Source organism: Struthio camelus, chromosome 11 (genome assembly GCF_040807025.1).
Source record: "Struthio camelus isolate bStrCam1 chromosome 11, bStrCam1.hap1, whole genome shotgun sequence".
NCBI classification, from domain to species: domain Eukaryota; kingdom Metazoa; phylum Chordata; class Aves; order Struthioniformes; family Struthionidae; genus Struthio; species Struthio camelus.
In genome coordinates, this window is record NC_090952.1 from 24,750,221 (window position 1) to 24,777,450 (window position 27,230).

At 45.3% G+C, this 27,230-nt stretch overlaps 1 protein-coding gene across 2 annotated transcripts; it reads right to left on the minus strand.

The window, feature by feature from the left end:
• Positions 1–4,417: 4,417 nt before the first annotated feature.
• Positions 4,418–21,929, minus strand: SLC6A14 (solute carrier family 6 member 14). 2 transcript variants are annotated; one of them, XM_068956566.1, is made up of 14 exons: positions 21,780–21,929; positions 20,826–20,994; positions 18,702–18,833; positions 16,490–16,651; positions 14,975–15,110; positions 14,104–14,236; positions 12,280–12,420; positions 10,941–11,169; positions 10,731–10,856; positions 10,514–10,632; positions 9,194–9,293; positions 8,834–8,943; positions 7,700–7,867; positions 4,418–7,179 (listed from the first exon to the last, which is right to left on the minus strand). In XM_068956566.1, the coding sequence occupies exons 1-14, from the start codon at positions 21,825–21,827 to the stop codon at positions 7,030–7,032; spliced, it is 1,923 nt and encodes a 640-aa protein (XP_068812667.1). In that variant the 5' UTR covers positions 21,828–21,929; the 3' UTR covers positions 4,418–7,029. The 2 variants fall into 2 exon arrangements, with proteins under 2 accessions (XP_068812667.1, XP_068812668.1); XM_068956567.1 differs by having other exon boundaries at positions 5,380–7,179; positions 20,726–20,994; positions 21,780–21,862.
• Between the last annotated feature and the right edge of the window lie 5,301 nt (positions 21,930–27,230).

Sequence of the window (27,230 nt, forward strand, 5' to 3'; positions counted from 1 at the left end):
TTCACCGGGAAAAGCAAATTCTAGATTTTCACCGGTTCTGTGCAACAGAACCCAAGGAAACGCAACCCTCAAAAGCTGAAAAATGCCCACATTAAAGTAGTTTTGCTAAAAAAATGTGTTTTAGCCCTAGCTACTTAGTGCCAGGCTGTAATAATTGTACAAGGGGGTTATTTTTTATAAACATTGAGAACAATTTATCGGGCAGCAGCAGAGACATGACAGGAAAGAGTTTGATAGAGAACTACAATAACAGCAGGTATTAAACATGGCATAAAGCATAGAAAATGGCCATTTGTCATTATGAGAGAGCCTGTGTGCCTCACAGATTGCTGTGCTGAGCTCTCTTGTGTCCCTGCTCCCAAACTGGAACAGATGAGCACACTGCCTGGGACAGTAACAGCAGCCACCTGTAACTCAGTCCTATGACCCCAGCTTTTGGAAGAGTGATTGAGTCAAACCCAAAAGCCTACTTCCACCCAGATTTTCTGGGTTGTCTAGTCATTGTCCTTCTTCCAAAGTAGCATATAACACCATAAATATGCAGAAATATCTGCATAACCCAGAAAAATATGTGATAAACCTCTCTGGGTTACATTGTAACTGGATTGATCCCCTCACTCACATTAGATTCACTTCCAAGCGCTAAACGTGGCCACTATCCAGAAGGGCTTGTATAACCCAGACTCAAAGGTCTCTCGGGACTGCGGGAGGCGAGTAAGCAGCTCTTTGTGTGCTCCGTTGCTGTGCCAGGGCTTCGCCTCATTCTGTAGGTGACAGCAGTGGTTAGATGGACGCTTCAGGAACCAGGCTTCGTCGCGCTAGACCTTGTGCAAAACCCAGTCCCGGGAGGAGGCCTCTCTTGAATCCTTATTCTGAGACACAAGGAAGGACAGCGGCTCTCGGTGAGCCCAGTGTACAATGCCAACACAACCCCAAATATTTGCAGGCTCCAACAGGATACGATCAGTCTGGCACTCCCTTTGCTGACCTTCTTTCTGGCGGCAGCCCTCAGCCAGGGCCTGGCTCGCCGGCTGAGCATGCTCGTGTCTGCAGAGGCCGAAGCCAAGTACGGGCAGCCCTGAATTTCTTCTCTGCATCCAGTCTAAGTGATGCTGAACATTAGCTCTCTGCTTCCTTGCAAGCCACATGATTCATCTTTTAAAACGAATTATCTTTCTCTATCTAATCTTTATCAACACTAGTGGAGACTGATTACTTTTCCGGGGAAGGGGAGCGGATGTCAATGTGAAACAGGCAGCAAGTACCGAGATAAAGATTAAGCTCAGGCTGCCTGTAGCAAAGCTAGTCAGACTTTCTCTGTTTTTTGGTTCCAGTAAGAAATTCTGCTCCAGAAGTTCTGCTTTCCTGGTTGCTCACAGAGAAATAATGAAAACCTGGAGCTGAAGAAGTTATGCACTGCAGGGAGATGTCCAGAGGAAACCGTGTTTGGACTCTGTTGAACATGCATCATTTGTGCCTGGCAAAGCATGCACAAGGGATGCAAAACTCATTAGGCGCTCCTGGCACCAATCTGCATGTTCTTGAAACTAACTTAAAGTTTGCAAATACAATTTACAGAGTTTAAGTTCTGCTCTCAAGAACGGCTGCATGAGATCAGACCAAAGACCCAGGCCGGTGTCTCATCTCCAGCCCCAGCCAGGCATGGGTGTCCAGGGCAGAGTGCAAGCAGCATTGTGGCCCCACTTTCCTGGGGCTCCCCCAGCTCCCAGGGGGCTCAGGGACCTCCTGAACCACAGGTAGGATCTTGGCCTTCAATTGACCTTGTCAGGGTTTTCCTCTTCATGGGCTTTTCTGAATGAATTTGAAGCCACGTAACCACTCGGCACCCCACACCTCGTGGCAACAAGTTCCACAGCCAGACTGAGCATTGCACAAAATGTACCTTTTTCACTTTAAAAATTAAGACACACTGAACAAGCATTCCCTAGCCCTCTTTTCCATTCCTCTTATGATTTCATAGCTGTCCCTTGTGCCTGCTTTCCAACCCCGATTTCTGCAATGGGAAGTCCTAGTGGTGGAGTTGAACCCCTTCTGGCATGCCAGCCACCCTCCGGCCTCTCTCCATGCATCTCCAGCCCTGCTCCGGGGCTGGCTGAGCTGTGCACCGTCTTCAGGACACACAACTCACCTCCCTACTAACCCCATGCTTCGCAGCGGCACTATTTTACCCTTTCAGAATCAGCCGAGGTGTCGGGCATGTATAAATCAGCTCAAGAAAGGTATCTGAAGCTCTCCCTGAGCTGGTTTTACGGGGAAGAAAATCTTCCTTAAATAGCCCTGGCCATGCTGTCCGTCAGCCTGGTGCCGGTGGAGTGGAGTGAGCGCGGCTAAGGCCACAGCTCTGCACTGTGATTCCCTCGGTGGCAGATCCGGTTTAGCAGGATGCTCCATCTCCCGTTCACCGCAGCATCGCCGTCCCGCGCCACCTCCTCCCTCAGAGGTTTCTGCCTCTGGTTCATCCAATTTCTACAGCTCTACCTTATATTGGATTTACGGAGTGATACCATAACAAAAACGACCAGCGCTGTTTTGTCATTGTTGTTGTTGTTTGTGACAAGTCATTTCACAGAGGTGATTTGGAGAAGGGCCGTTGCTCAGTGCTAAGCAGTAAGCTGAGCAGTTTTGCGAAGCAGGCGCTGGGACCAGAGCTGGAGGAGCAGCGGGAAGAAGCACCTCTGAAATTGCATCTGGTGCCAAAAGGCTCCCAATGCACAGCCAACATCGGTCTGAGCTGACGAGCCAAGGCCAGTGCCCTGCGGCGGACGGTCTCTCCCAGCACGTACCTCGAATCATACGTATTTTGGTTGCTCCCATGTCACTGAACGAAGTGGCTTCCCGCTGGGGCAGGAGAGAGGATGAGGAGCGCCGGAGCCGGCGGCCGGCCCCTCGTCCCATCCACAGTCTGGACCAGAGCAGAGGTTTGCATCCCGTGTTTCACTCAGACACCCAGGTGGGCTGTGTTATTTAGACAGGAATTGACCTATAAAATCAAGGGAAATATTCACGTGGGAACCGTCCGTTCAGTATAATATCTTTTTCTTTCCTCATTCCCTTCATTGAATGCCCTTTGTCTACAATGCACGGATTTCAGCTCATTTTTACCCTTCCCTGCATTGTCTGCCCAAAAGGCAGATCTGCACAGAAGATCTGCAGCTGCCCCAGGGCTCCCAGGAAGCCAAGATTAGGCATCCCTTCAAGGCTGAATGTTAACTTTTGAAAAACAACTAACCGATGCAATTAGGGTGAAATGTTTTTTTCTCTTTAAAGGGTTGCGTCAGTATTGTCCCTATTTGCATCACAGTTAGAGCTAAATCGGAAAAGATTTTTTCGTCCTTCAAATAGTTTTAAAGCAATAATGATTTCCTCATTCCAAAAAAAGCAGAAAAGTCAAAATGTCAACTCCCTTCTCACCTGTTTTCCAAAGCAGCTTGGATTGAGCAAAGCACATTTTAATTTCACAAGAGGTTTTTGCTAACCTTCAAAATTTTTCTTTTTCAGTCCTTTGTAGCCTATATTGACTAATTTCTTAAAAGAAAAGAGCATTCACCCTAAAAAGCAAAATCACTTTGAAAAACGTTGAAATTAAGTTTCTCCCGACAAAGTAAAACCTTCTTCCCCCCTGTAATTTCTTTGGGGCCGGCAGGTACTAGTTTGCTCCACGACCAGTTCTGGTTTCAACCTCTTGGGATTTGCTGGTGGAACGGCTTTTGGGGGACGTTCCCAGCACGCTGGGAAGGGGACCCACAGGACGCACGTTCCCATGCGCGCGCAGAGCTCTCCCCAGCGCCCCGGCAGCTCCCGAAAACCAGCTCTGCTCACGCTGTTGCAAGGACACAGCGGCTACAAGCGTGGAGAGCAAGAACAGGGGTGAGGCTCAGCTGAGCTTCTGGGATTGGGAGGCAAAAACTGTCACCAAACTGAGTTGTGGAGGTGGAAAGATCCCTTTCTTGGTGACAGCCAGTCAGGCAAGATACGCTTTCCCAGCTCCAGCTTGCAGAGGCCAGAGGAGTTTTAAGGGAGGGGCTGCATCGCTACTGCAGCGCTCGGCTCGGAGCTGCGCGGGGAGCACCGGGTATCCTTTTCATACACCTGGAACACGAAAAAAGACCTTTCGATACGGCAGGTCTGATCTGGAGCTCAGACGCCGTTCGGCAGCCACCAGGCAGGCAGGAGCAAGTGCCGAACGACTGAGCTTTAAGGCTACTGCTTCATAATACAACCCCCAGAGCGGCAGCGCATCGGGAGCAGGGCGAGCGCCGGACCTGGACCCACCCCGGGCCTTCGCCCCCTGCGCCAGGAGCGGAGCCGGGAGAGCCACGAGCCCGCGCTGCTCTCTGCTGGCTAGCACACCTCCACGCAGCCCTGGCTTGAAAACATGCTCGTGCAAATAGGTACTGTGGGAGAAGTGAAATTACTTTTTTTTTTTATTATTTGATCGCAAGCATAGGAAGAGCGTTCACAGTGGAAATAAGGTTTTGCTTTTAAAATTGCTTCTGTAAACCCAGCCCCTAACTAATCCTCCACATGCATATACAAATGCCAGTTCAAATACCTCTTTTTAAACATTTCCGCGTTATGGATGTGGCTTTCAGACTCTCTGGAACTGTCCATGTCTGTGTTCCCTTTGCTGACTGAAAACATACTTGCATTTTGAGCCAATCCAAGCTGAACGTACTTGTTTTTTCATGTTCTACTTTTCTCTTTCCAAGAGTTTTCCTTTCACTCAGATTTGGTGTGACTGAAGCAGAACCCGCTGCTTTTAATCTTTTTTTTTTTCTTTTATGTATTTATTTTTCTTTGAGGAAAGAGAAAAGCGTTCAGGCCACCTGTCCAGCAATGAGCATCCTCCCTTACAGGGAACGCACAGGGAGGCCTTGCTGATTTTTCAGTAGTCCCAACAAGCAGGAGCGTGCAGGGTAAGGCAGATGTCCAGCTCTGCACAGTCCAGCCTTCCTCCACGGGCAGCGCTGACTTGTAAAGACACCGAAAGGCTCCTCAGCAAACGCCAGTGCTCAGCAACATAAGCGAGAGTCAGCCCACCCAAAGGGCCAGCAGAAAGACTCGGTGCACTGGGAAGGGGTGAGAGACCCTGACCCTAGAGCAGCCGAGAGCAGGAGAGGCATCCTCTTAACCAGCTCCTGTCACAAGTTCCAGTCCCATAGTCCTCATCAACTCCCAGGCAGCTTTTCCATGCCCAAAATCAGGGCTATTGCATTAGGCCCTAACTTCTACGAGAAAATGCTTCCTGGATGCGGAACCTGTCCAGTTCAGTCTCCCGCAGCCTTCGGATCATGAAAGGCACACTGGTACCTCCCCACCCCACCAAATCCCACCACAATGCCACACAAATTCTCCAAAAACATTACAAACAGAAAAGTACATTTTATTTGCTATAAAGTGTTGATTTGTCACAAAAAAAATGCCAGTATAAAATGTATACTGAGGTATGGAGCTCGGGCAACAAGCCACTATCCACATTCCTTTGTGTCCAGAAACGGTGACAAAGCCCTGAGAAGAAGTGACGGACAGAAACTCTGCCATAGTGTTCCCAAAGAACAGTTATCACAGCGAGAGAGACTTTCCTCAGCACACAAAATGTACGGATTCAGTCAACAGATCTTTTTTGTTTGTTGGTTTAATCAGGGATGCTTTTGTATTATGAGTGAAGTCAGGTTCTCTTAACCTAACCCACTACTTCCTACGCAGAAGTACAAGTCTGTGTTCCCAAATGCATTACAAACTGCATTTTTCTTAATGCCCCAACTCCTGGAGTTACCTTATAATGCAAAGCTCTGCTCTCATTCCTCAAGAGAAGCTGAGAAATGTCCAGTCTTAGAGACATCAAAGCAGAATCAAACAGAAGATCTGAACACTTCCAGAGTTTCCAAATTATCTCATTATTTTGAATGCCCCAAACCGCATGATTTTGGAGTATTTGGACAAGGCATTGTTGTATTACAAGGCAGTTTTAACCTTCACTTAGGGTGAACCTCTGCTTCTTTTGGCTGTTCCACAAGACGGATGCACTATTTGAATCTTCAAAATCACTTCGGTCTGGGCCCTTTGCAAGGAAGAATCCCAGCCAGAGTGAAAGAAGATGCAGAGAACAAACTGATCGCTAAAGCCTTGATGAATACAGGGGGAGCAGATGCAGCAGAAATCAAAGGTTACTATTTCATTCTGCAGGTTCTGAGCTATGGGGACATGTGGTTTTTGAATTACAGATACACGAATAGTGAACATGGAACATGACATAAAAGATGACCCTTTGGGGACTGCTGGCAGAACAGTGATAAATATAAGGAAGCTTGCTTTTCACCACGTTTCAGCCTTATTTTGTGGCAAGGCAATTTTTTTGCCCCTTAATATTTATATATACGGACAAAATACACACACTTTAGTCCACATTAAATCCTGAGCAGCCTCACAGCATTGAGCAAGTCTTAGACAGGAAAAAAAAAAAAAAAAAAGAAGTTATTCATATTCCCTGGGCTACAGGGCCAGGCAGCAGCATACCCACTCACCCCTCTGCTGGCTGTGCATCCCTGGGGAGCACAAAGCACAGCAGAAGATGGTAACTGCGCACAGGCTGTAGTATTTAGGCGCATGCAAGCACAGCACCATTTGGCTCAAACTTCACATAGCTGGAGAGCACCAGTATGTGTCTTTATTTTCTTCCACACCAGCATCTGCAGTCCAGCTGGATACTGGTTGGACTGGGTCAAGCACGCCCAGCCCATCAGCCTGGGCAGGCTGGAATCCATTTTCCTGCCCTCTTAACCTAAATATGTGGGGAGATCAGTGTCTAATTTAGAATCTGTTGCTCCCCAAACATACTGTACTAAAAATAAATAATATGGCTTGCTTTCATCTGCAGGTTGGGTTTTCGAGGGCAGGGGATCGATTTGGGTTATGTTTTGTTTTTCGATTTTTCATTGTCACCTTCTAATAGTTTTTTTTTTTTTTAAATTGCATTTATGTTAAAAATTTGTCATCCAAACCGGCATCTCATTCTTGTTTGTATACGAAGCCAGACACAGTGGGGATCTCATGTTCTTTTTCCTTTTTGGGATCTACAATATGGCTGTATCTTTCTCCTCGATGGCATTCCAAATAGGGCCCCCAGGTTGCAGCTGGCCTGCAGCAGCTTGCAATGCGCTGGAAAGCGAGAACAAAAGAGGCATTTAATGTCTTATCTTAGTTCCAGGCACTCTTCCGTTATGTAAAAGTGTAACATTAAATGTGTCCTGCAACTCAACATACGGCAAACAAACTACTGCTTTGTTTAGTTGTTTTTAAAGGTTCCAAATGTCCTTGGTTTCAGAGGACTCTAGTCACTGAAATCAAACAAGCAAGGAGAGCTATGACCAACAGGACTCTTTGGTAAAGCCTGGCAAGAATTATAACAGGAATTATAACAGAAATTATAACAGAAACCAGGAAAATCACTACTGAACGTGTGGGTGTACTCCCAAGAAATCAGACTGTCTTCATATCAGAACACAGCAGGGCAAATTTGCCTCTGGTACAACTTCCAAAGATGTGTTTTGATCTAAAAATCCCGTTAATGAAAATCTCCAGGTATTGAACATGCTCGAGAAGACAGCACAAGCTTTCCTGATAATGCCAAGGAGAGCAAGATCTGAGTCTATGACAGCTGGGTTTCTTTTGCCCTTACCTGACAGAGGTTTCCTTCAGCTCTAACTATCTTTAGAATAGCAACAATGGGAATCCAGATGACACAGAAGATAATCATACACCAGCCAACAGCAGTTCCCCACGTTGGATACAGGACTGAGCCATATGTGGGAGTAGAAAACGTGACCAGGGACCAGACCAAAATTGCCTATTTAAAATAAAAAAAAAAAAAAATTGGAGGGAGAAAAGTTGATTTCAAAGTGATTCAAACTTGCACTGAATACTGTGTTTCCCAGTTAGTTACTATAGGACCGGCTGCAATTCTGCACAGCTCCCTCTTGCTTTCCGAACGTGAGATTTGTTGTGCAGGATTTGGTATTCAAACATGGCCTAGCAGTAAGATTGAAGGCCAGAACTGGAAGACGACACTGCTATGCAGTCCAACATGTTAACTACATCTTCATGTTTAAAGAGAAATAGACGTCTGGGTTCTACTCGGTTCTTACACTGAAGGGTATACGCTGTGTTGAAAGAGCTCAGCACCTTTCTCCTTTTGTTTTAGTCCTATATTTACAGAAGAAATGTTGGCAAATATTCTTGCAGATGTAAGATATTTATAAGAAGCGTTTCTTACGCTCTGGAGAGACTAAAGATAAGGTTGTGGCCAGAACAACTTGCCACTGCTCCTGGGCTTGTGGCATTTTGCTTGTGTTTTTTTACCCAGATGCTGCACCTATTAAGGCCAAGAACAACATGACAGGGTAGAGAAGGAGCTTAGTGAGACAGAAGAACAGCTGGACATTCAAAGAGCAAACTCGCACCAGGGATCTGTCCAGAAAACAGGATTTCTCTCCAATGGGAAATTCTAGGTTTTCAACATGTTTTTTCAGTCTGAAATGAAGAAACGCCAACTGCTAGTCCGATTGCTGCAAGTTATTCCTGAGACTGTAGACCCAGCTTATTAGCAACTGCTCTGAAGGCCTGACCTACCCTGAAGATGACCCAAGGTGGAACGGTATGTATTGGAAAGGGATAGCCTGTAGGTTGCTTCAGCCATATCCCATCTCTATACGTAAGGCCTGGGAATTCAGCCCTGATTCTTTACATGGAAGCCTGTTTAATACCAAATGATTAAGTTGCGTGACACTAACGTAATTCAGCCATTTGCACTCACCGTTAAGAGCACAGGAGTAATGAAAAACCAGCACAACCTCCACCACAACCAGAAGAAACACTTCTTCTTTCCAATCATCATTTCAATGTCTTCAATAAATCTGTTTCCTCCTGTTGAAAGACAGTAATATAATATACCGTAAAGTAGGCTTCTATCATGCCAGTGCAGTTACTCAGAAATTATATAGGGAGGGAGACAGAATGGTCAAGGTCAGCTTCCCCAGTTCTATGATAATTGGGTGAAAGGCTTTAACAGTTAAGATGTTATAAGCATTTTATTGCAGGAATTAACGTTTAATATACAACGTGCCTGCAACTGTTTGTATTGTCAGTTCAGGGTTTTTCAGTGTACAGAATTTACCATAAATGTAGATGACTCCTATTATTTCCAGGACAGCTGCAATAAGGATTCCCCATCCAGCACAGAAATGATCTATTAAGTTAACCCAGTAAATTCCCGCCTGTAGAATAAAGAATAAACAGGTAAAGATATACCCAGTCCTAGTAACTTTTTATGCAGATAGAATAAGTCGTGTTGTTCAAGTTAATTTAACTAACCATCAGTATAAGTTTTTAAAATTCCTGATTGTCTGGGTTAAGTACTGATTTGTGAACATTATTTCATTCAAGTTCTCTATGTAAAGTTGAAAAATGCACCTGAAGAAATACTGCAGATCTGTAGATTAACAACTTAGACATACATATATGCAAAATATATTTAAACAGCTAATAGCAGGATTCAAATTTGTAACTGACAACACTAAAGCTGATGCTTTAATAAGGATCTACAGGTACAGCTGTACCAGTTACCTGTTCTAGTAGGCTTGTACACTCTCTCACATACAAGTTTCCCACGTGGGTTAAACACAACTTTAAACACCAGTATGCAATAGCAGAAACACAGAACAAGCTTTATACCATTTCACTCTCTTATAAATTAAGTCCTTTGCAAATTTCCTTGTCGTTGTGTTTCGCATCGTATGTGCTTTGCTTGACTATACAACCATTTGTTCACCATGGCTATCTTCTTTACATGCTGAGTGTAATTATCTATATAAATCTACATTCCTAGATACAGCCATTACGATGAATCTTTACACCCTTAAAAGCAATTGCCTCTACAAAGCGTACATGCTGTACTGAAAACTTCTAATAAATACATTTCAGAAGGAATAGCCAAACTATCCACAGATGTTTTTGATCTAATGGGCTTTTAGGACTTGAATAGGCTATTTCTTGAAAGCTGTGCTCTTTGGTAAACAGTTCTGGACACAGGATTCCATCAGCTTCTAGTAACAGTTCCCACAGCGTTGCGGACACTCCGTATACGTATGCTTGATGTTACACAAATAGCCTCCTGAACTGAGCAGCAAAGTCAGGGTGATGGTTGACAGACTATTTATAGGCCTTCCACTTAAAAAGGCATCTCAGCTCAATACTATATTAAATATGTTAAAACCTAATCACAGAAACCTTTAGATTCTTCAAGCCTTTCCCATGGTAATTTCTTATTTGCATGTCCAGGTGTATTGGCAGAATTCAAGAGTCTCTCAATTGCATGCAAAGAGGAACATGCAGGGAAGTTTTTGTCACACCAGGAAAGGTTATTTTAACCTGAGCAAACTCACTCATCATTTGAGGCATAACTAAACCCGCTGCCAAAAGCGGTTTAACGTCTTACCTGAGTGACGCAGACAAGACCAAGGAAGAAGAGCAATATGCACACACCCAGGGTTACAGGGATTCTCAACTTTTTCATCACTTTAGGGTATATATCTTGTATGGTAGTGGTAAGTGTTTCTGCAAGAGAACAAGTGTTGGTTTTGAACAGAGGCAGAACAACTAAGAAATTTAACTTTCATTTGAAAAGCAACGGGTTACTTAAAACCTCCACTCACCTATGGTGGCAAACTGAGAGTCAAGGCCCAGGAGCAGAAGCATAAAGAAAAATAAGAAGGACCAGAGAGGGGCAACTGGTAACTTGGAGAGCGCCTCTGGGTAGGCAACAAATGCTAGATCAAACCCTGCAACAAAGTGGAATAAAAGAGGTTATTGTCAGGCTTTAGTCAAAGGAAGTTCAGATACTGACAGCGCAACTATCAGCCTACCTGAGTCTACAACCTCCGAGACGGGTCTCTCCAACACAAACGCCATATGTCCCAAGATAGAGAATATTGCAAACCCAGCAAACACACTGGTAAGACAGTTTGTTACACAAACTATAATAGCATCTGAGTAGCAGTTGTTGTGGAACTTATTGTACGAGGACAAAGCAACAAGTCCACCCCATGCCACTGACAAGGAGTAGAATATCTGGGTGGCTGCATCTTTCCAAACCTACCAGAAATAAGAACAAGGAAGATATTGTATTAATTACAGTAAAAATCATAAATATTCAAGTCCCTCTATGGAATCTCCAAGGGTTTTCCAGATTTAGCCTTTATATCAACTTTTATTTCACGCAAGTTTTAGAGTTAGTGGGAAATAGCATGCTGGTGACCCTACTGTATCTAACACAGAATACCTTGTGATCTATGGAAGGTCACAGAAACATCCTGTGTCTGTTGCCAAATATTTAAGCCTTATTGGGATAACCTTGAAAGAGGGATTCAACTCATTCACATATGTGGGTTGTCAAGATATGAATCTTGTCACAGTGCCAATGCATAAGGAAAACCAGCACAGAGTTGCAGAAATGAGAACTTCTGTGTGCTCTCCCGCTCGTGTTCCCCACACCATGACCCTGAAGAGCTCACTTCTGTGAGGCTCAGATTAACTCTGCCTCTGTTACGGCCCCTCAGTTAATGGCAAACGCTCACATAAAACACCACAGAGCGAGTGTACTAAGCCTTTGTTTTTTGTCAAACATAACTGATGTTGGCATATATCTAAACAAAAACGCAGGCTAGGCTCCTTCTTCCCTTGCACAAAGGGCCCTTCCCCTATCTGCCTTCTTTCCTGAGCTAATTTAACAGGCAAGGCATGGCCTGAATTTCAAACTCAGAGGTCCCTTCAATCTTCTGAGAAAGTCCCTTGAAGCTATTAGCAACCAAACCAAGTGGACCTGATACGAGAGCAGTGTTTGATCCCACAGTGAGAACTTTCTCAGTAGGCCTGGTGATGTGTTTATCACTGGATGAAACTCTAGCAAGCCTCCAGAGAGCTGCTCTAGAGGCAGCACCATGGAAGTTGCCACTACCTGGTGATAAGATTTTCTAGATAAAGAGTAGCTAGCTGAAGGCTTGGACTTCTTAGAGCTAGGAACTGCTGGACAACCAGAACCCAGCTGTGGATGCAGATCCCACGGCAGAAAATGCAGAGGCATCTGACTGTGTAAAGCAGCAGCTGCTATTCTTTAACACAGGGAGCTATATGGTGGCTTTTGTAAATAACAAGTCAATATAACCACAGAATTGTGGCACGCTTCCGGAGCCGACATCACCTCACCTCTGCCTCCATCAACTTGGTGATGTTGGACTGTTTCCCAATGTAATATTCGATGCCATCCCGAGCACCTTCCAGGGTGGCACCTCGCACCAGCAGAATGAGCAGGATGACATATGGGAAGATCGCTGTGAAGTAGACAACCTGTAAAAAGAAGGGCAGGGACACATATGAGAACCAAGGGAATGCACACCCTCCCAGGCATGAGGAATGACCAGGATTTAGACCGAAAGCTGCTGGATTCAAGTGAAAAGTATGGCTGATCAAGGAAGTGAGGCAGGAGGTGAACATGCATGTCATGCATTAACCAGGTGGATTAGCCGGCTCTGGAACTGCATTCCATCAGAAGCAGAAGGCCCAAGCCACCTAACCACTTTTGAGATAGTGCTCAGTTTCCAGAAATGTGCTTTCTGACGTGATTTACTGCCACAGCAAGGACCGGACTCAACTACCTCTGAGGTCTCCTGCCAGACAATGCTTCTAGCAAATGAGGACTTAGAGACAGTCAAAATCAGGTGATCAGGACAGAATTATATCCTGATACAACAGAATAAAGCCATGCTGGAAGCTTTCTTTGCTGGGAACAAGGACTTCTAAACTCTCTCAGACACAGATCATTTTGCTATCGTCTGTCTATACAGCTTCTAGTATAGTAGGATCCAGACCAGAAGCAGGGCTCCACAGCAGTATTATCATGCAGGATGCTTTCAGTAATATTCCTTCTGGATTCTTAGTTTCAGTGTTATGCAGAGAGATAATTGAGCCAGTATTGCTGCTGGTTACATCAAACCTTACCCGAGTCTTACCTTATTTCTGGAAGAATTCTGCCTTCACACCAGAAGAGGAGTGACAACAGGAAAAGCCATTTCCCAGGAACCCAAAGAACGTGAGGGTAAGAGGAACCATGCGGCAGAACAACTGTGGCTGGGAAAGCACAGATACTCCACCCTGAAGTGCTGAGATGGAGGGTAGAGAGCTCCAAAGAGAAATGAGAAGAAACATTAGACCGAAAAAAGGAAGAAAGGCAGAGAGGAACCATGAAAAGGCACAATGAGAGAAAGGATAGGAAAAAAAGCAGGCCGAATGAGAAGGAAAGGGCAGAAAGGATGAGGAAAGGCAATAGAGATTGAAGAAGTAAGATGTGGAAATACAACAGAGAGGCAAGAGAGCAACTAAACCAGGAAAAGAACATCAGTCAGGAGAGAATGAAATTTTGCCTGCCTGATGGCTGGAGAGGAGCCCACCTAATCCGGGGGGAATTCCAGGCAGCCACGCTCAAGCAGCTGGAAATAAGAGCTCAGCAGAGCCAGAGTCTGAAAACAAGTACCCATAGACCTGGTCCCTTTGAGAAGCCTGAAGTCTTAGGTATAAACAGGATTTCACAATCCAGCAGGAGCGTGCACATGCACTTCGGTGTGCAGGACTTGACCTGTATTTTCCAAACACCTCAACCAGTCCGTAGGTGCAAATAATTAGCAGGTGTTCCCAGGGTGTGTGTCCAGTCACATGTCCTTAATAACAGGCCGAGTGACTGTCAGAACTGAGCCTAAATCTCTTGCGTGACAGCAAAATCCCCAAATGCATGGCAGCCCTGGTAGAATGAAGAGACCAGTGCACTAAATATTTGCTACGTAATCAGCGCACTTCCTTCTTAACTGTTACATAGCACACGAGTAAAGAGTAGCAGCAAAGTCTAATGGTATATCCAGCAGAGGGGTAGTGGGTTAGGGCTGCACGCTGCCCTGTGCTAACCTCCCTTAACTACAGCTGACATTAGAAGTGCTGCTGGGCAGGATCAGGCCAGGCCATGAGCTCTTCCCGACTTACCTTTCCGGAAGATTTTATTCCTTTAAATAGCGCAGCTCCAACAATTATCCAGGAGAGGAGGAGGCAGAGAGCCAGGTACCACACAATGTGACCAGTCTCATCCAGCCCACTTGAACGCTGAAGAGCCACTTTACTGAAAGCACAGAACAGTGCAGTGAGAAGAGAGCAAGAGCAACATACACTCCTTCTCTGTAGCCATTTCTGGAAGGAGAGAGAACAGGTTTCTGCAGATATTTTGAGGCCCTGAAGTAATTTTTGTGAGTGCACAGTTAGAACTGAGTCACTGGAGTTGAAAAAGAAAATGTTGCACCCCATGTTTTTCTCCTTTTAAAGTCCATCGGCTCTCTGTTCTCCATGCTTCTCCCATCAGGACTACCTAGGTTCTTTCAAGCTAACCACGAAATTCTCGAGGCAGGAGAAGAGCCAGTAAGGAGAAGAATCAGCTCCCAGGAATCCAAGGAACATGAGGCAAATAAGTCAGGCAGCTGAAGAGATTGCAACTTCACAAAAGGCCAGGAGTCCAAATAGGTTGAATGTATTTTACATAGTAATTCATGAAACAATATGTACCATTCATAGAGGTGCTAAGTAGTCCCTAGTGGGACTCTGGAGAAGAGGGCTTCTTTAGCTGGATTACTTTTTAGTTTGCTACAGGTTGACTCATTTGCTCCCCTATGATTCATGTTTTATTTTTTAAGGGCTCAGACTCATCATTTAAAATTTAAGTTCCTTCTGCAGATTTGCATGCCCATGCCCCTGACCTAGACTGTTTCTAGAAGGTAAGATAAGACAAAAATGGAGGATTCATTCAAAAACCAAAATGCATAACAAATACACTTTAGCAATTTCGTAAGTATATATGTGCACTTACTTCCAGTATTGCTCACTGGGAAATTGCACTGGTTTATAGTTAATGGTGTCGTTGATGCACGTGAGATTGTTGCTTGTGATGTAAGAGTAGTTTGCACGAATGATTTCACCATTGAAGGTTGTATTACAGTCACTTACTGAAAGAAAGAGAGAAAAAGAGTCAATGGACTGTTAACATGCAGTGACAAAAAAGTAAAAAAAAGAAAAAAAAAGGAAAAAGAAATCCTACTATAGTAGATAGTTTTCTAAACAGCTGTAGTTTTAGTTTTGCTACTAGAGTAACAATATTTAGAAACAAACCTGAACTACTACTTGCACCTGTGACTGTGCTACTTAGAGGAAATCCAAACATCAGGAATCTGGTGTGCTCAGCACCACCTTTTACTTGCTGCAAAGATAAAGACGACTTGAAAAAAGCAGACGCAACTCTGGTTAAGATTCTAGCCTTGGTTATTCTATGAAAACCTTTGTCCCAAACCAATGTTACATATAGGTCATTCTCTAGCAACTTCATAGTATTGTGGTGGAGGGCTTCCTGCATCTCTTGAAAATTTTCCCTTATTTTTTTCTTTTCTGCTAGAATGTACAATAAATATGATCTGTTCTCTACATTAAAGAGCACTATCAGCATTTACTGAGAAACTCTAGTTCCTGCTTCAGTTCAGTTTTGTATTCTTCCAAAACCTATGAATTTTGGGCTGGAATATTTTTGTTCAGCCCATAAAAGAGTGCCAACTTTTTGTTAAATAAAGCTTCTTGGATTTCATTTTATGAAATTTATGAATCTTAACTATAGACATGAAAATGTCTTTTCAGAGAGTAACAGTTACATTAACACTTCAAATACTGCAATCCATGATTACCTTGTCCCTGTTATTTCAGCAATCTCAACAGAGGTTGCACAGCAACACGCTTCCAGCTGGGCTACTTACTGCTCATTATCTAACCAGCTTCATCTTTTTCCTTAAATTGGTCTGATATGGACACTGGCAAGATGACAAGTGTTTGGCAGCACATGTACTGCCAAACATCAAGAACAATAGCACAGAGATATGTTATAAGAGTTTACATAAACACAATAGCAATGCCCTACTGGTGCTCAGGATTACCACAGCCAGTGGGCAGGCAAAAAGGTAATGGAAGAACCCCAGATAACAGCTATAAGAAATCTCTTATTTCATATAAGGAAGGTACTTGCATTGCCTTGAAGCCTGATGAAATAGGAATGCAGTATTTCTGGGGACCGTATGCATTAGAAGAAACTTTACATTTTAAAGGAGAAAAATGGTAACCAACAAGGAGGCTTCACCCCAGCTCTCTCTAGTTTTCACAAGGACTTGGAATTGGTGAAAGGAAGCAGGTGAGTCCCACTCCAATGTGTTCAGAGACAAAATTGCAGGAAGGATTTTTTGTGCCACGGGTAGCCATCTTGCTCCTGTAATTTTTCCCAGAAAATGGCACAAAGAGTAATTATTCAAAACAGGAATATTAGAACCGTATTTGTTAAGTACAGTACCTATTTTTGTTTTGCTGCACAACTCATCTGCCCAGGAGAAGCAGTCTGACCACGGCAGCACTTTTTGAAATGAGGCAAATAAGTAGTAGAGTGCATAAGCAATGATAACGTTGTAATAGATTGACACGAATGTTGAGATGATGACCATTGTGATGCCCACTCCTAGGAAAGAGAGAAAAGCAATGTCTTAACTACACCAGACACAGGCTGGAAAAAATGAATGGCCTTCAGTGAAGTCAACATGTCCTTCAAGTGCCAGCAGAATCCCCTAAAATTATTTCATTACCTTGCAGACTGAGAAGTTCTTACAAGTACAGAGAGACATTTCCCTGGGTAGAGACATCACACAATAACTCTTTCCTACAGCATGCAAAAAGCAGAGTCTGCTGCAGTATATTGGCTCATTGACTTCCAGATTCCAAATCATTTCCACATATGAGCAATGAAGGCTGATGACAGAAGACAGGGACTAGGTAAAACCAATGCGTGGAGACAAGGTAGAACAAAGCCAGGAACAAGTTTTTACACAGACGATGCAAGTAAAGCTAACTTGCAAGTCCCCCTTCTGGAGGCTGCCACATGGGCTTAGGTCAAGGCATGAAAGAAATTCCTAATATCTGGATATCATTCGACAGCTGCATTGTTCTGTTGCATCCTGCCCCACTGGAGTCAGAGAGTGCAAGAGAGAAATACAGGGAGGAAATTCTTTTTGTTCACAATATTGCCTTTTAAAAGGCTACTTTGGGGAAAAGTTTTTTCTGTTTATTTGGTTGCAGTTTTTTGGTTTGTTTTTGGTTTTGCTTAAATCGTGGGCAGCAACCAAAACAGGGGAAGGCTAAAGCCATAAAATGAGAGATATGATCCAAACTGACTATCTCAAAAGTGCATTTTGACACTGGGTTTGAATCAGACTCATAGAAAATTTTAGGTAGTTCTGAAGTCCATGTCTACAGGGTAGGTTCAACGTTGTGTTCTCCCATGGTTCAGCAGGAAGTTTTGATCACTTAAAAAAAGTACAAAACTAAGGCTAACCCAGCCATTCTAAAGAACTCAGTGTAATGGCTAATTGTGGCAGTCAGCAAGAAGCAACAGAGCAGAATTTCTGTGCCAATAATACTTTTATCTTCCTTTGTTAAAATGAACTTTGTGCTGTGAGCTTGGGGAAAACGTCCTACTGTTTCAAAGAGTACATTTAAGGTCACATCTGCACAGACACATAAAGCATTTGTAGTGTCTATAGACTTTTGCTTTTAAGTTAAATTCACTGTTCTTGTTTCAAAAGGTTGTTTGTGCTGCAAACTGAAGATGGGGGGGGGGGGGGGGGGAGGAAGTATAGATGTTCAGCCAGTCAGACCGTAATCCCTTCTGTTCCCATAGAAGTTGGCAAGTAAAATTCTTATTGTATCAGTAGCATAACTTCCTTGTTCCTACATTAATTCCTCTGATAGATAAAGACGACAAACAGAACCAATCACAGAGTCCTTTACACCCTTCTGTAGAGGGCCTGGATGGCTACAAGCAAGTAAAGCATGTGGTTACTGATTTCCAAACACATAAATCTCCCCATTAAATCCAAACCCTCACACAGGCGGGCAAACTACCACTACAGAGTGTAATTACTTCTATTACAACAGGCACCTCACCTTACCAAGCCAGAGTCTAACTTATTTTATCACACCGGCGGACAGACCTCAGCACAATGACCTGGATGAATACATGCACAGCAGCGCATAAAGCAATCAGTTCCGCGTGCCAGGGCCGACCGCGGCAGCCAAACGCAGAATTCGCACCTCCAACATGGAACTGCCTTGCAAGGTACGTGGGACATAAAGCATACAGAAACAGCAATAAAGTTGTTATTTGCAACTTGTCATTAACAGTGCCAGGTATTTCACTGGGCTTCTCCCCACAAAGCAAACAGTGTGATTTCCTCTAGTCCGCACATCTGCGGTTAGTGTGACATGCTGCATGGCACCCAGAGAATCACTGATAAGGCTTCTCTGAATTAAGAGCTTTGTAGGGAAATCATTAATCTACACCCAAGATCTATCTGGGAACCTAATAACATTGACCTTGAAACACTGGCGATATTCTTCACACCGAAAACGGCCTCCCAGAATTAACAACTTTGTTGTGAAATCATTAACCCATATCTGTTTATTAAGATGATAATAATAATAAAAAAACTATACGGAAACACAGTGATACCAACCTTGAAATAACGGTAATATCCTCCACACAGAAATTGGCCCTAGACTGGCAAACTGCCCAAGGGAGCATTCCATGAAAAATAAAGGCAAGCCAGCTAATGCTAGCATTACTGTATACGGGATTAAAAAGGCACCTGAGGAGGAAAAGAAAAACAAAACAAAACAGCAATGAGCCTTTCAGTATTCACCACAACTGTAATGCATTTTATATCTCTTGGGGTTTTTTTGCCAGTATCCTACTGTGCTTTTTTATTCTGTACAGAATACATAGATCTATTCACAAGTCCTGTTTTCTGCAATACCTGATAGTACCAGCATGAAGAAACAGATTGCCAGGAGAACTGGTGCTTTACTCGGGACAGTTTCTCTCAGAGAATTAAAAAGAAATCATACAAGGTATCCAACACAGCCTGTTCTCACAGAACCAGGAACACTACTCAGCTGTAGGTACTATTGGCTTTGTCTGCATTCGTCTACTGCATTCATGATGTCTGCCTCATCTTATGGCTTTTAATTACAGAGGAACAGAACCGTTCCTTCTTACACTCAGCTGTGATTTGCAACTGCACTAGCAGAGTAGCAACTGTACATCAAAGTGTGAAAATTATTTTGTATGGCTGGCTGACTCCCGGGACAAGCACAGTTTCAGCCTGGCTCTTGTGTGAGTCTATTTCAAAGCGCCCATTAACTTGGTATCAATGAGAACCTTGTTCTATTACAACAGGCACCTCACCTTACCAAGCCAGAGTCTAACTTGTTCTGGGAAAAGGAGCCGCGTTTCTTTTGGTTTTGTGTATGTGAAAGATAGGGAAGGTGAGAGCACAGGCTTCCCGTGCGCGACCCGATATCCACACATGTAACTAAACAGAAAGCTATGCTCGTTGCTAGCAGCAGACTTGAAAATAATCAAGGACCCACATCTGCAAGGAACTGCAAAAACTTGCTGTATTTTAAGACAGTAAACAGTCCCACTGAATTACTCCTGTGTTTTGACATGAGACTAACACTTGTCTTGCTCGGTAATGGACAAGGGACATAGAGAAGGATACAAGAAACAGGGCAAACGAACCTTTCAAACACTAAGCATTCTGCTGTAGCAGATACAAAGAAAAAAATACCTAGTAGATGGGGTAACACCATGATTTATTAGCATTCATCTTGGTGTCACAATTTTCTTCACCAACCATGAGTGACACAACCAAGCCAAATTCACTCCAATAAAACTCCTGTACCACAAATGCCATGCTGTGTTCCACATGCCCCCATAGGTACTGACTGTGGTGCATGTACAGTCCAGAATTTGACTTAGAATGACTGTTAGGCAGAGCAAATAAGCGCAAAGAAATAAGTCCTCTGCAGTTACTTGGCATTTACGCTCTCTTTAATTACCAATGGTTGCCTGCCGGGTAGGCAAAGCTCTGGATTAGCAGCTGAGGAATCCAGAGCCTCCTTTTGGCTTTGTCACCAGTTCATTGTGTAAGCAGGTAGAGGCCCTCTCTCCCTCACGCTTCCCCAGTATCTGATGGGGATAATTATTGAGCTCGGATAATTATTCCGGCTTAGCTTGTTTGCCTGGCAAAACAAAGGTTGAGTGGGGATTCAAGTGCTCGCTATAAACGTACTAAGGAGGTAAACACTGGGGAGGAAGAACAGCTATTTAGGTTAACAGAAGTTTTTGGCAAATTGACAAAAAAGGTGCAAGTCAGTCATGATTAAATTTAATCTGGAAACTGAGATGTTGCTATCCATCCAAGGTTTCGGAATAACTATTTCCTGGGGACAAGAACCAAGACTGCTTTGGTTTACAGCTCGAATGGTAGCTGTGATCTTTGGAGCCTCAGCAGCTCCGAGTCCAGCCCCATTTTCCTGCTCTCAGAAGCATTCTGGAATTCTCAGATGGAAGTTTGTAGTGAAAAAACAACTCTTCTTTCCCTCCTCACTTGGTACCCAGAGACTAGAGATGCTTCCTCCTCCTCTGCCCATTCCTACCAGTGGGTACTATGCCAAGTCCCAAGGTGACACTCACATCCAGTTCATGACAAAACATGCCCAGCCTCAGAGGACGGCCCTCATCTCTGAGGGACAGCAAGGTGCGCCCACCCGACACTGCCATTCAATACAGGTACCTCCGCCGTTCTGGTAGGTGAGGTAGGGAAATCGCCAGACGTTGCCCAGGCCCACAGCATAGCCCACCATGGAGAGCAGGTAGTCACTTTTGTTTGCCCAGTTGCCACGCTCCTGGTTTTCATCACTGCCACTGGCATGGGCATCTTTTTCCGTTGACAAACTGAAGTCCTTGGAAGAGAAGAAGAGGGAAGGCTCAGGAGAGCTCCACAGGCAAATAGGCTGCCACAGCCACCCCTTCCCAGCCAGGGCAGAGCCTGAGGATTGCCAGGAAGGGCAGCAAGCTGGGGGGTGGGCATGGCCGAGCAGACTGCCAGTCCAGCTGGTCCCTGGCAGAGCAGCACGGACCAGCCAGAGAGAGGGTCCCCTCGGAGAACCCAAAGCATCCCTCAGGTCCAGGCTTGCCCCACTGCCCTGCTCCCACCCGAGTCCCCTGGGCTGCAAAATCCTGGATGCAGCACATCCAGGGAACCCCCCTCATCCTGCCCTTGCATATGCCAAGGCTCCCCTATACCTGCACAGGGGCTCACCCCAGCACATACCTGTGTCCACTTTAAAACCACCTTTCCGGGTCTTCCCATCCCTGCACGGGTGCCCACCCCAGCTCAGCCCCCTGCACCTACCTGCCTCAGCGCCCCACACCTGCCCGGGTGCCTGTCCTGTCCCGTCCCCCCCCCAGCTGTCTGGGTGCCCCATGCACATGCCTAGGGGCTCAGCCACCTGATTCAGTCACCCCCAGACCGGTCCAAGCGCCTGCTCCAGTTCAGCCCCCTGCACGCCCGTCCCGGCTCCAGCTGCCCAGACACCCTGCACACGCACCCAGGTGCTCAGCTCAGCCCCCTTCGTCTCCTAGGCGGGGGGGCCCCCCCATACCTGCCCAGACGCCTTGCACACCCGCCCAGGAGCCCCCCAGCAATCTCACACGCCCGGGAGCCCCGACAGCCCACCCGACCCACCTTCTTCTTCCCGCAGGAGAGGAAGCCCGGCAGGCTGAGCATCCCCATCGCCGCCGGAGCAGGAGCCGGAGCCGCTCCGCTCTGCCGCGCCGGCCGGCGCCCGGCCCTTTATCGGAGCCGCCTCCCGCCGCCGCCGCCGCCCGCCCCCGCGGCCTCGGGGCTGCCCCACGGCCCGGGCGGAGCCGTCGGGCTGCGGCGCCTCCCGCCGCCGGGCGCCCCCGGCCGCTCCGCCCAGCCCCGTGCCCACATCCCCTCGCTAAGTGCCCCTCTGCGCAGCCAGCCCGCCCGCCCGCCCGCCAACCCCGACCCACTTCCTTGGGAAACACCCGGCCCTGTCGCCGAAGCGGCCCTCCGCGCACCCTCCCGGCCTTACCTCGCAGCCCGCCCGCCCGCCCGCCGGGGCTCTCTTCCCACCAGCCATCCCGAGCCCACGCTCTCCTGCCCATCTCGCACGCTTGGCTTCCCACCTCTTCTTCACGTTCCCCTTCCGACGTTGCCCCCGCGCCTCTGCCAGACCTACCCATCCCCTGCCGCCCACCTACAGAGCCGTCTGCCAAATGCACCGACCTTCTCCTGCATGCCACGCACCTTCCTCAACAACTGACCCCGCGCTCGTGCTCTGCCTCTCTACACGTCCCCACTAGCTCCCTACGCTTCCCCACATAACCACTGCCCAGCTACCTCTGTCCAGGCTCATAGGAGCAGACCCCTGCTCACCTGCCCCTAGCCAACCTTCGTGGCCACCTATTCCTGCCTCTCCTTCCTTCTCTCTTCTTCATGCTGTGGTCTAGGCTCAGGAGAAGGTGGCCTCTAATAGGAAAGCAAAGGGCACCGGGGGTTAAAGAATGTGGAAATTTCAGCTTCTAAACACACCTTCCATGCACACGACAGGCACAGAAAGGGTAGGTCTTCAAAGGAAGCCACCCTTAGAGGAGGAATTTAACAAGCAAGGAATTAAAGACGACTTTTTCCTAAGGACCTCCCGTTTAACGCACCAAAGTGACATTCCCCAGGCATGCCCTAAGGGCACAAAGGGTACATTGGGCAAAGCACGCTGCATGTACAGGGGCAAGGGGACAAATGTTGACTTGTTGATTAATAGCTGTCTTCCATTTTAATTGTTCTCTTCTAGGGCTTATCTTCCTTTTGATTTACACTGTGAAGAATACACACCTTCTGTCCTCAGTTAGTGGGACGTTACTCAACAAAAAGTGCTATTCAGTATAGCTCCATCTCTCTATAAATAAGAGGTATATGAGGAATGAGAAGTGTGTGATACCGCGTTTGAAAGGCGGGACGTAAAATCAGATTACATTTTATCACCCTGTGCAGCAGGTTTTCTAGGACACTTCTATCTTAGAAACTGGAAGAATGCCATTATATTGTATCTTTTGAATGACAAGTAGGCAGAACTGTAGTTTCTTGGCATGATACAGGCTGTGCAACCAAGAAAGTGCTCCTTCACAAGCCACCTGTGAATTCTGTATTCAAACAAGTTTGAGTTGCCAAAAGACATGCCAAGGTTCAGGCTAATTCTATAGGAAACAATACAAAACTCACCTACACTGAGGACAAACTGATAAATCAGTCAAGATTCTTTCAAAGCTTGTTTGAATTGTGCATGAACTAAACAAACCTTTTTGACCATGCGAGTCAGAGATATGAATTTGAAATTATTTAGCAAATGAGATAGCACGATTTTCCTCTGATTTCTGGATAACTTTAGTATCTGTGGGTCACCAGACCTCTCAGAAGGAAATGAAAACGTTGCTGTAAACAGTGCTAGGCCTGACAATAGCACAAAGTTTTCTTCCAAACTCATGATTCAGAGCTGTTTATCAGCTTATTTAGAAATAAAATGAGATGAAAAACAACCGGTTAGCCACAGCCTCTCCCTCCTTATTAGGATTAAGCGTATGTTGTAATGTTGCAGCGTCACTTACTGTGGCATTTTCTTTATGCGTAACTCAAGATGACTAAAAGTAAAACTATACTGGAGGCTCCTGGGATGCACTCTGTTTCTGACCATGCAAATGTTCATTTCTAATACACTTTCCACGTTCAATGGAGTGGAGGGAAGAGAAAAAAACAAATAGACTGCACAGTCAAAATTCCGGGGGTGATCAGTGGAGAGATAGAATAGTTAAAAGGAGAGAACTGCACCTCAAGCAGGGCTTTGTTTTACCTGCGTGTTAGATATGCAGCCAAGCAGTACATCAGTTAGCTTTGCATTTACTAGAGGCTGAGTCCATCAGCTTCAAGCCCTGGAGGCTGGCTCTCCTCACAGTTAGCACGGGACCCATCCAGTGAGCACCCTGTAAACCCGTTACCATTGGAATGTCTCAGCTGGAAACACAGAGATAACAACCAACCGACCCAAGGCAGCTTAGCTCCAGCAAAGATGAGATATCCCATCTCCTGCCCCGCAATGTAACTGAGGTATCTAAGTCACATTTTTGCTTTGGAAAAAATCTCCCCTAAATGACTATGATCTCCACTTATCAAGCATTCTACTCATCCAATGAATAAAAAAATAATAATAAAAAAAGACCATTAATAAAACGCTTAATGCCCTGACCAACACAGCAAACGTTTCCTAGGAATAGAAGCTACCCACAGTTTCCATTCAGTTATACCAGTGATGTTATTGCATGTTGAGTATGGCCCTTAGCTAATATGAATACAGCTATGGCAATGAAGTAGATGTGTTCAGTGTGCTTATTTAAGAATAAGATGAGTAACCTCTGTTTCTTAATCCATACCTTCTGTGACAGTGATGCTTACTGAGATTGGCACCTGGCACACATGCTCAAAACTGATTCATCAGACAAAGCCAGTGCCCATTTACCTCTCCCCTTGCCAATGGGCAGGGGCTAAAGACCAGAAAACATGCTCTGTGAATAGGAGCAATAGCTTTAGAGTAGTAGCAGTCCTTGCATTAAGGCAGTAAAAAGGTAATTCCTAATGCGCCTAGGAGGAAGACAGTCCTTCCCAGAATAAAATGATCCAGAAGAACAGCAAGCATTTGAACATCAGGGAAGAGTGAATGCTGGGCAGGAAAAGTTGTCTCTGTGCCAACACACACAGCCCAAAAAATGGGACTCTGTCATATACACCTGCTGCAGCGCTGGCAATCACATCTGGGAGCATGCAGTCCCCAAGGAAGGCAGTTGTTGTAAAGTGAGGACAAACGTCAGTGACCAGCCATTGCGCTCAGGTACATACAATCACAGATGTCCGCAGCTTTGCCATCTCTAAAATGCTGGAATCCTGGAAAAAGTCAGGAACCTCAAAACACAAGTTTTCTCCCATCCACAGAAGACCAAGCAGCAAAGGCAGCTGCACGTGAAAGTGCCCACTTCAGATATGAACCATGTAGTTCATAACAACTTCTGCCCTAACTGAGAGGGCAAAACAAGCAAGAGGCCAAGGACAGGAATAATTAGCAGTGATCTGCAGGGCTAACAGTCAAAACCACTAACAGCGCACAGAAATGCTGCATGAAGAGCTGGCAGCGCCAGGCCCTGCAGCCCCTAATACATTTCATCTGTGTGGATCCCAGTCACAGGAACCAACCTACATTCAGCGTGCTGCCACTGCAGTATGTCTTTAAGTGCAGCTACATGACACTTGCCCCAGTGTGGCATTATCCACCTACTCTGCACCAAGCAACGACAAGGCACGCGTCAACATGGATTAGATGGTCACGACGAGGATGTCAGTACTTTCCCACAAAGCCAGAGCTGCTGGAGTGAAGGGCTACGTGTCTGTATCTGCCAGCTAACAGAAACGGCTTCCTCGTACTTCCTTTATTCCTGCATCAGCACAGCAGCTTCTGTACCAGCTTCTCCTTACTGCAGACAAACATCAGCTAACCAGATGGCAGTAACACATGCAACCAGGAAAAAAAAAAGTTGGTCCTCAGGATCTGAGGAAGATGACATAAACCATCTAACCATCTCCCATTGGCATGTAATTACCGTCATCCAGGATTCCACAGCCATGTGCTATTTTTCAGATGATGTCTTCAGATGATCTGAAAGCCAGAACGGACGGCTATGAACTCACAGTTGAAGCAAAGCAGAAAATTTAAGCCATTGGCTCCCAGAGCAGCCGGAGTTATACTCTGCATTACAGTTGAACAAAATTGAGCCCTACAAATCATATTTAAATTAATGCTTATTGTTTAAGAAAGCATTAGCCTTGATCTAGGACCCCAGGCAACGATGAGTTAGTCAGTTTCCTTGGTGGTGGAGCCAACACTGGGAATCTGGAATGAAGCCAAAGACTTTCTCACTAACCTAAAATCAGTCATTGGACAAGTAACCCAAGAAAGCAACATAGCATTCTCCATCCAGTGAGAAATGTTCTATTGCATCACGTGCCAACTGCAAGCAAGGAGGAAGTATACCTGGAAGGAAGGTACAGCAAAAGTTGGCCCTCCTCCTCAGAAGACACGATGGAGAGGTCACGATAGCATCGGTAATGGCAAGGGCTATGCAAATTGGACAAAGGCCATTGTTTCCAAAGTACAGGGTCCGTGACTGAAGAAAGGCAGGCACTTAGGGAAGCAGGCTGTCAGGGGTTATAACAAAACACAAAGAGAGTGGAAATTAATTATTTAGGAGTCCTTGGGCTAATACTTGCTTGCCTAATTCCAATGGCTCCTATCCAGCAGTTCATGCAAGTCAGACAACTGAGACAGGAGGTAGATTCTGCTCTCGCACCTGCTGTTCCCTTCAGGGCTGGGGTGAGATTTTGCTTGCAGGCGAGATTTTGCTTGCAGCAGAAGGAGATGATCTTTTATGCATCCTTCTTCTCGAATCTATTTTCCTGCTTTATCAGTTCTGTGCCTTTTCTACATGGCTGGGGTATTTATTGTTGCTGAGGCCATCCAAAGTAGGGCACCTGCTCCATTTGAAACTCACAGCCAAGAGTTCATTCTCATTAACAATTTTTCTTAGAATGGAAATTCTAAGAAATTTTCATTCAGAAAAATAGAAAGAGGGTATGGAAATTGCTCATTATTATTTAAAGAGTTTGAGTCGATAATATAATTATAAAATACTAAATATCAGTACAAAATAGGATACATGATACAAGTCAGAAGGAATAAATAGAAAGTGGAAACAAACCATGAAAAATCAAAATTAAATAATCTGTTTTAGTTTTGAATTATTTCAGAAATCTTCTATCAATAGTTTTACTAAAATTGATAGATTCACATAAAATATTTTAATTTTGTGGGAGCGGGATTGTCTGAAGGAAAACCTCTGTAATATTTTTTAACATTCTTGTTCCCTGTTATGCATTATGTAATCAACCTGTCTTGACCAAATTTCAAAGACTGGTGCTCAATGAGACTTTTGTTAGCACTTTTGAACTCATCTATGTGGCCATCTCACATGAGAAGGGCAGCAAGGTCACTCCCACTGAGCTACTTGGCACTTA

Coding starts and splice junctions, on each gene's coding strand:
- SLC6A14 (XM_068956566.1), bottom strand. CDS start 21,827: ATGGGGATGCTCAGCCTGCCGGGCTTCCTCTCCTGCGGGAAGAAGAAG. Junction 18,834..20,825: donor CACCTACCAGAACGGCGGAG/GTACCTGTATTG, acceptor TTTCCTCCTCAG/GTGCCTTTTTAATCCCGTAT. Junction 8,944..9,193: donor AGGAGTCATCTACATTTATG/GTAAATTCTGTA, acceptor GTCTTTCAACAG/GAGGAAACAGATTTATTGAA.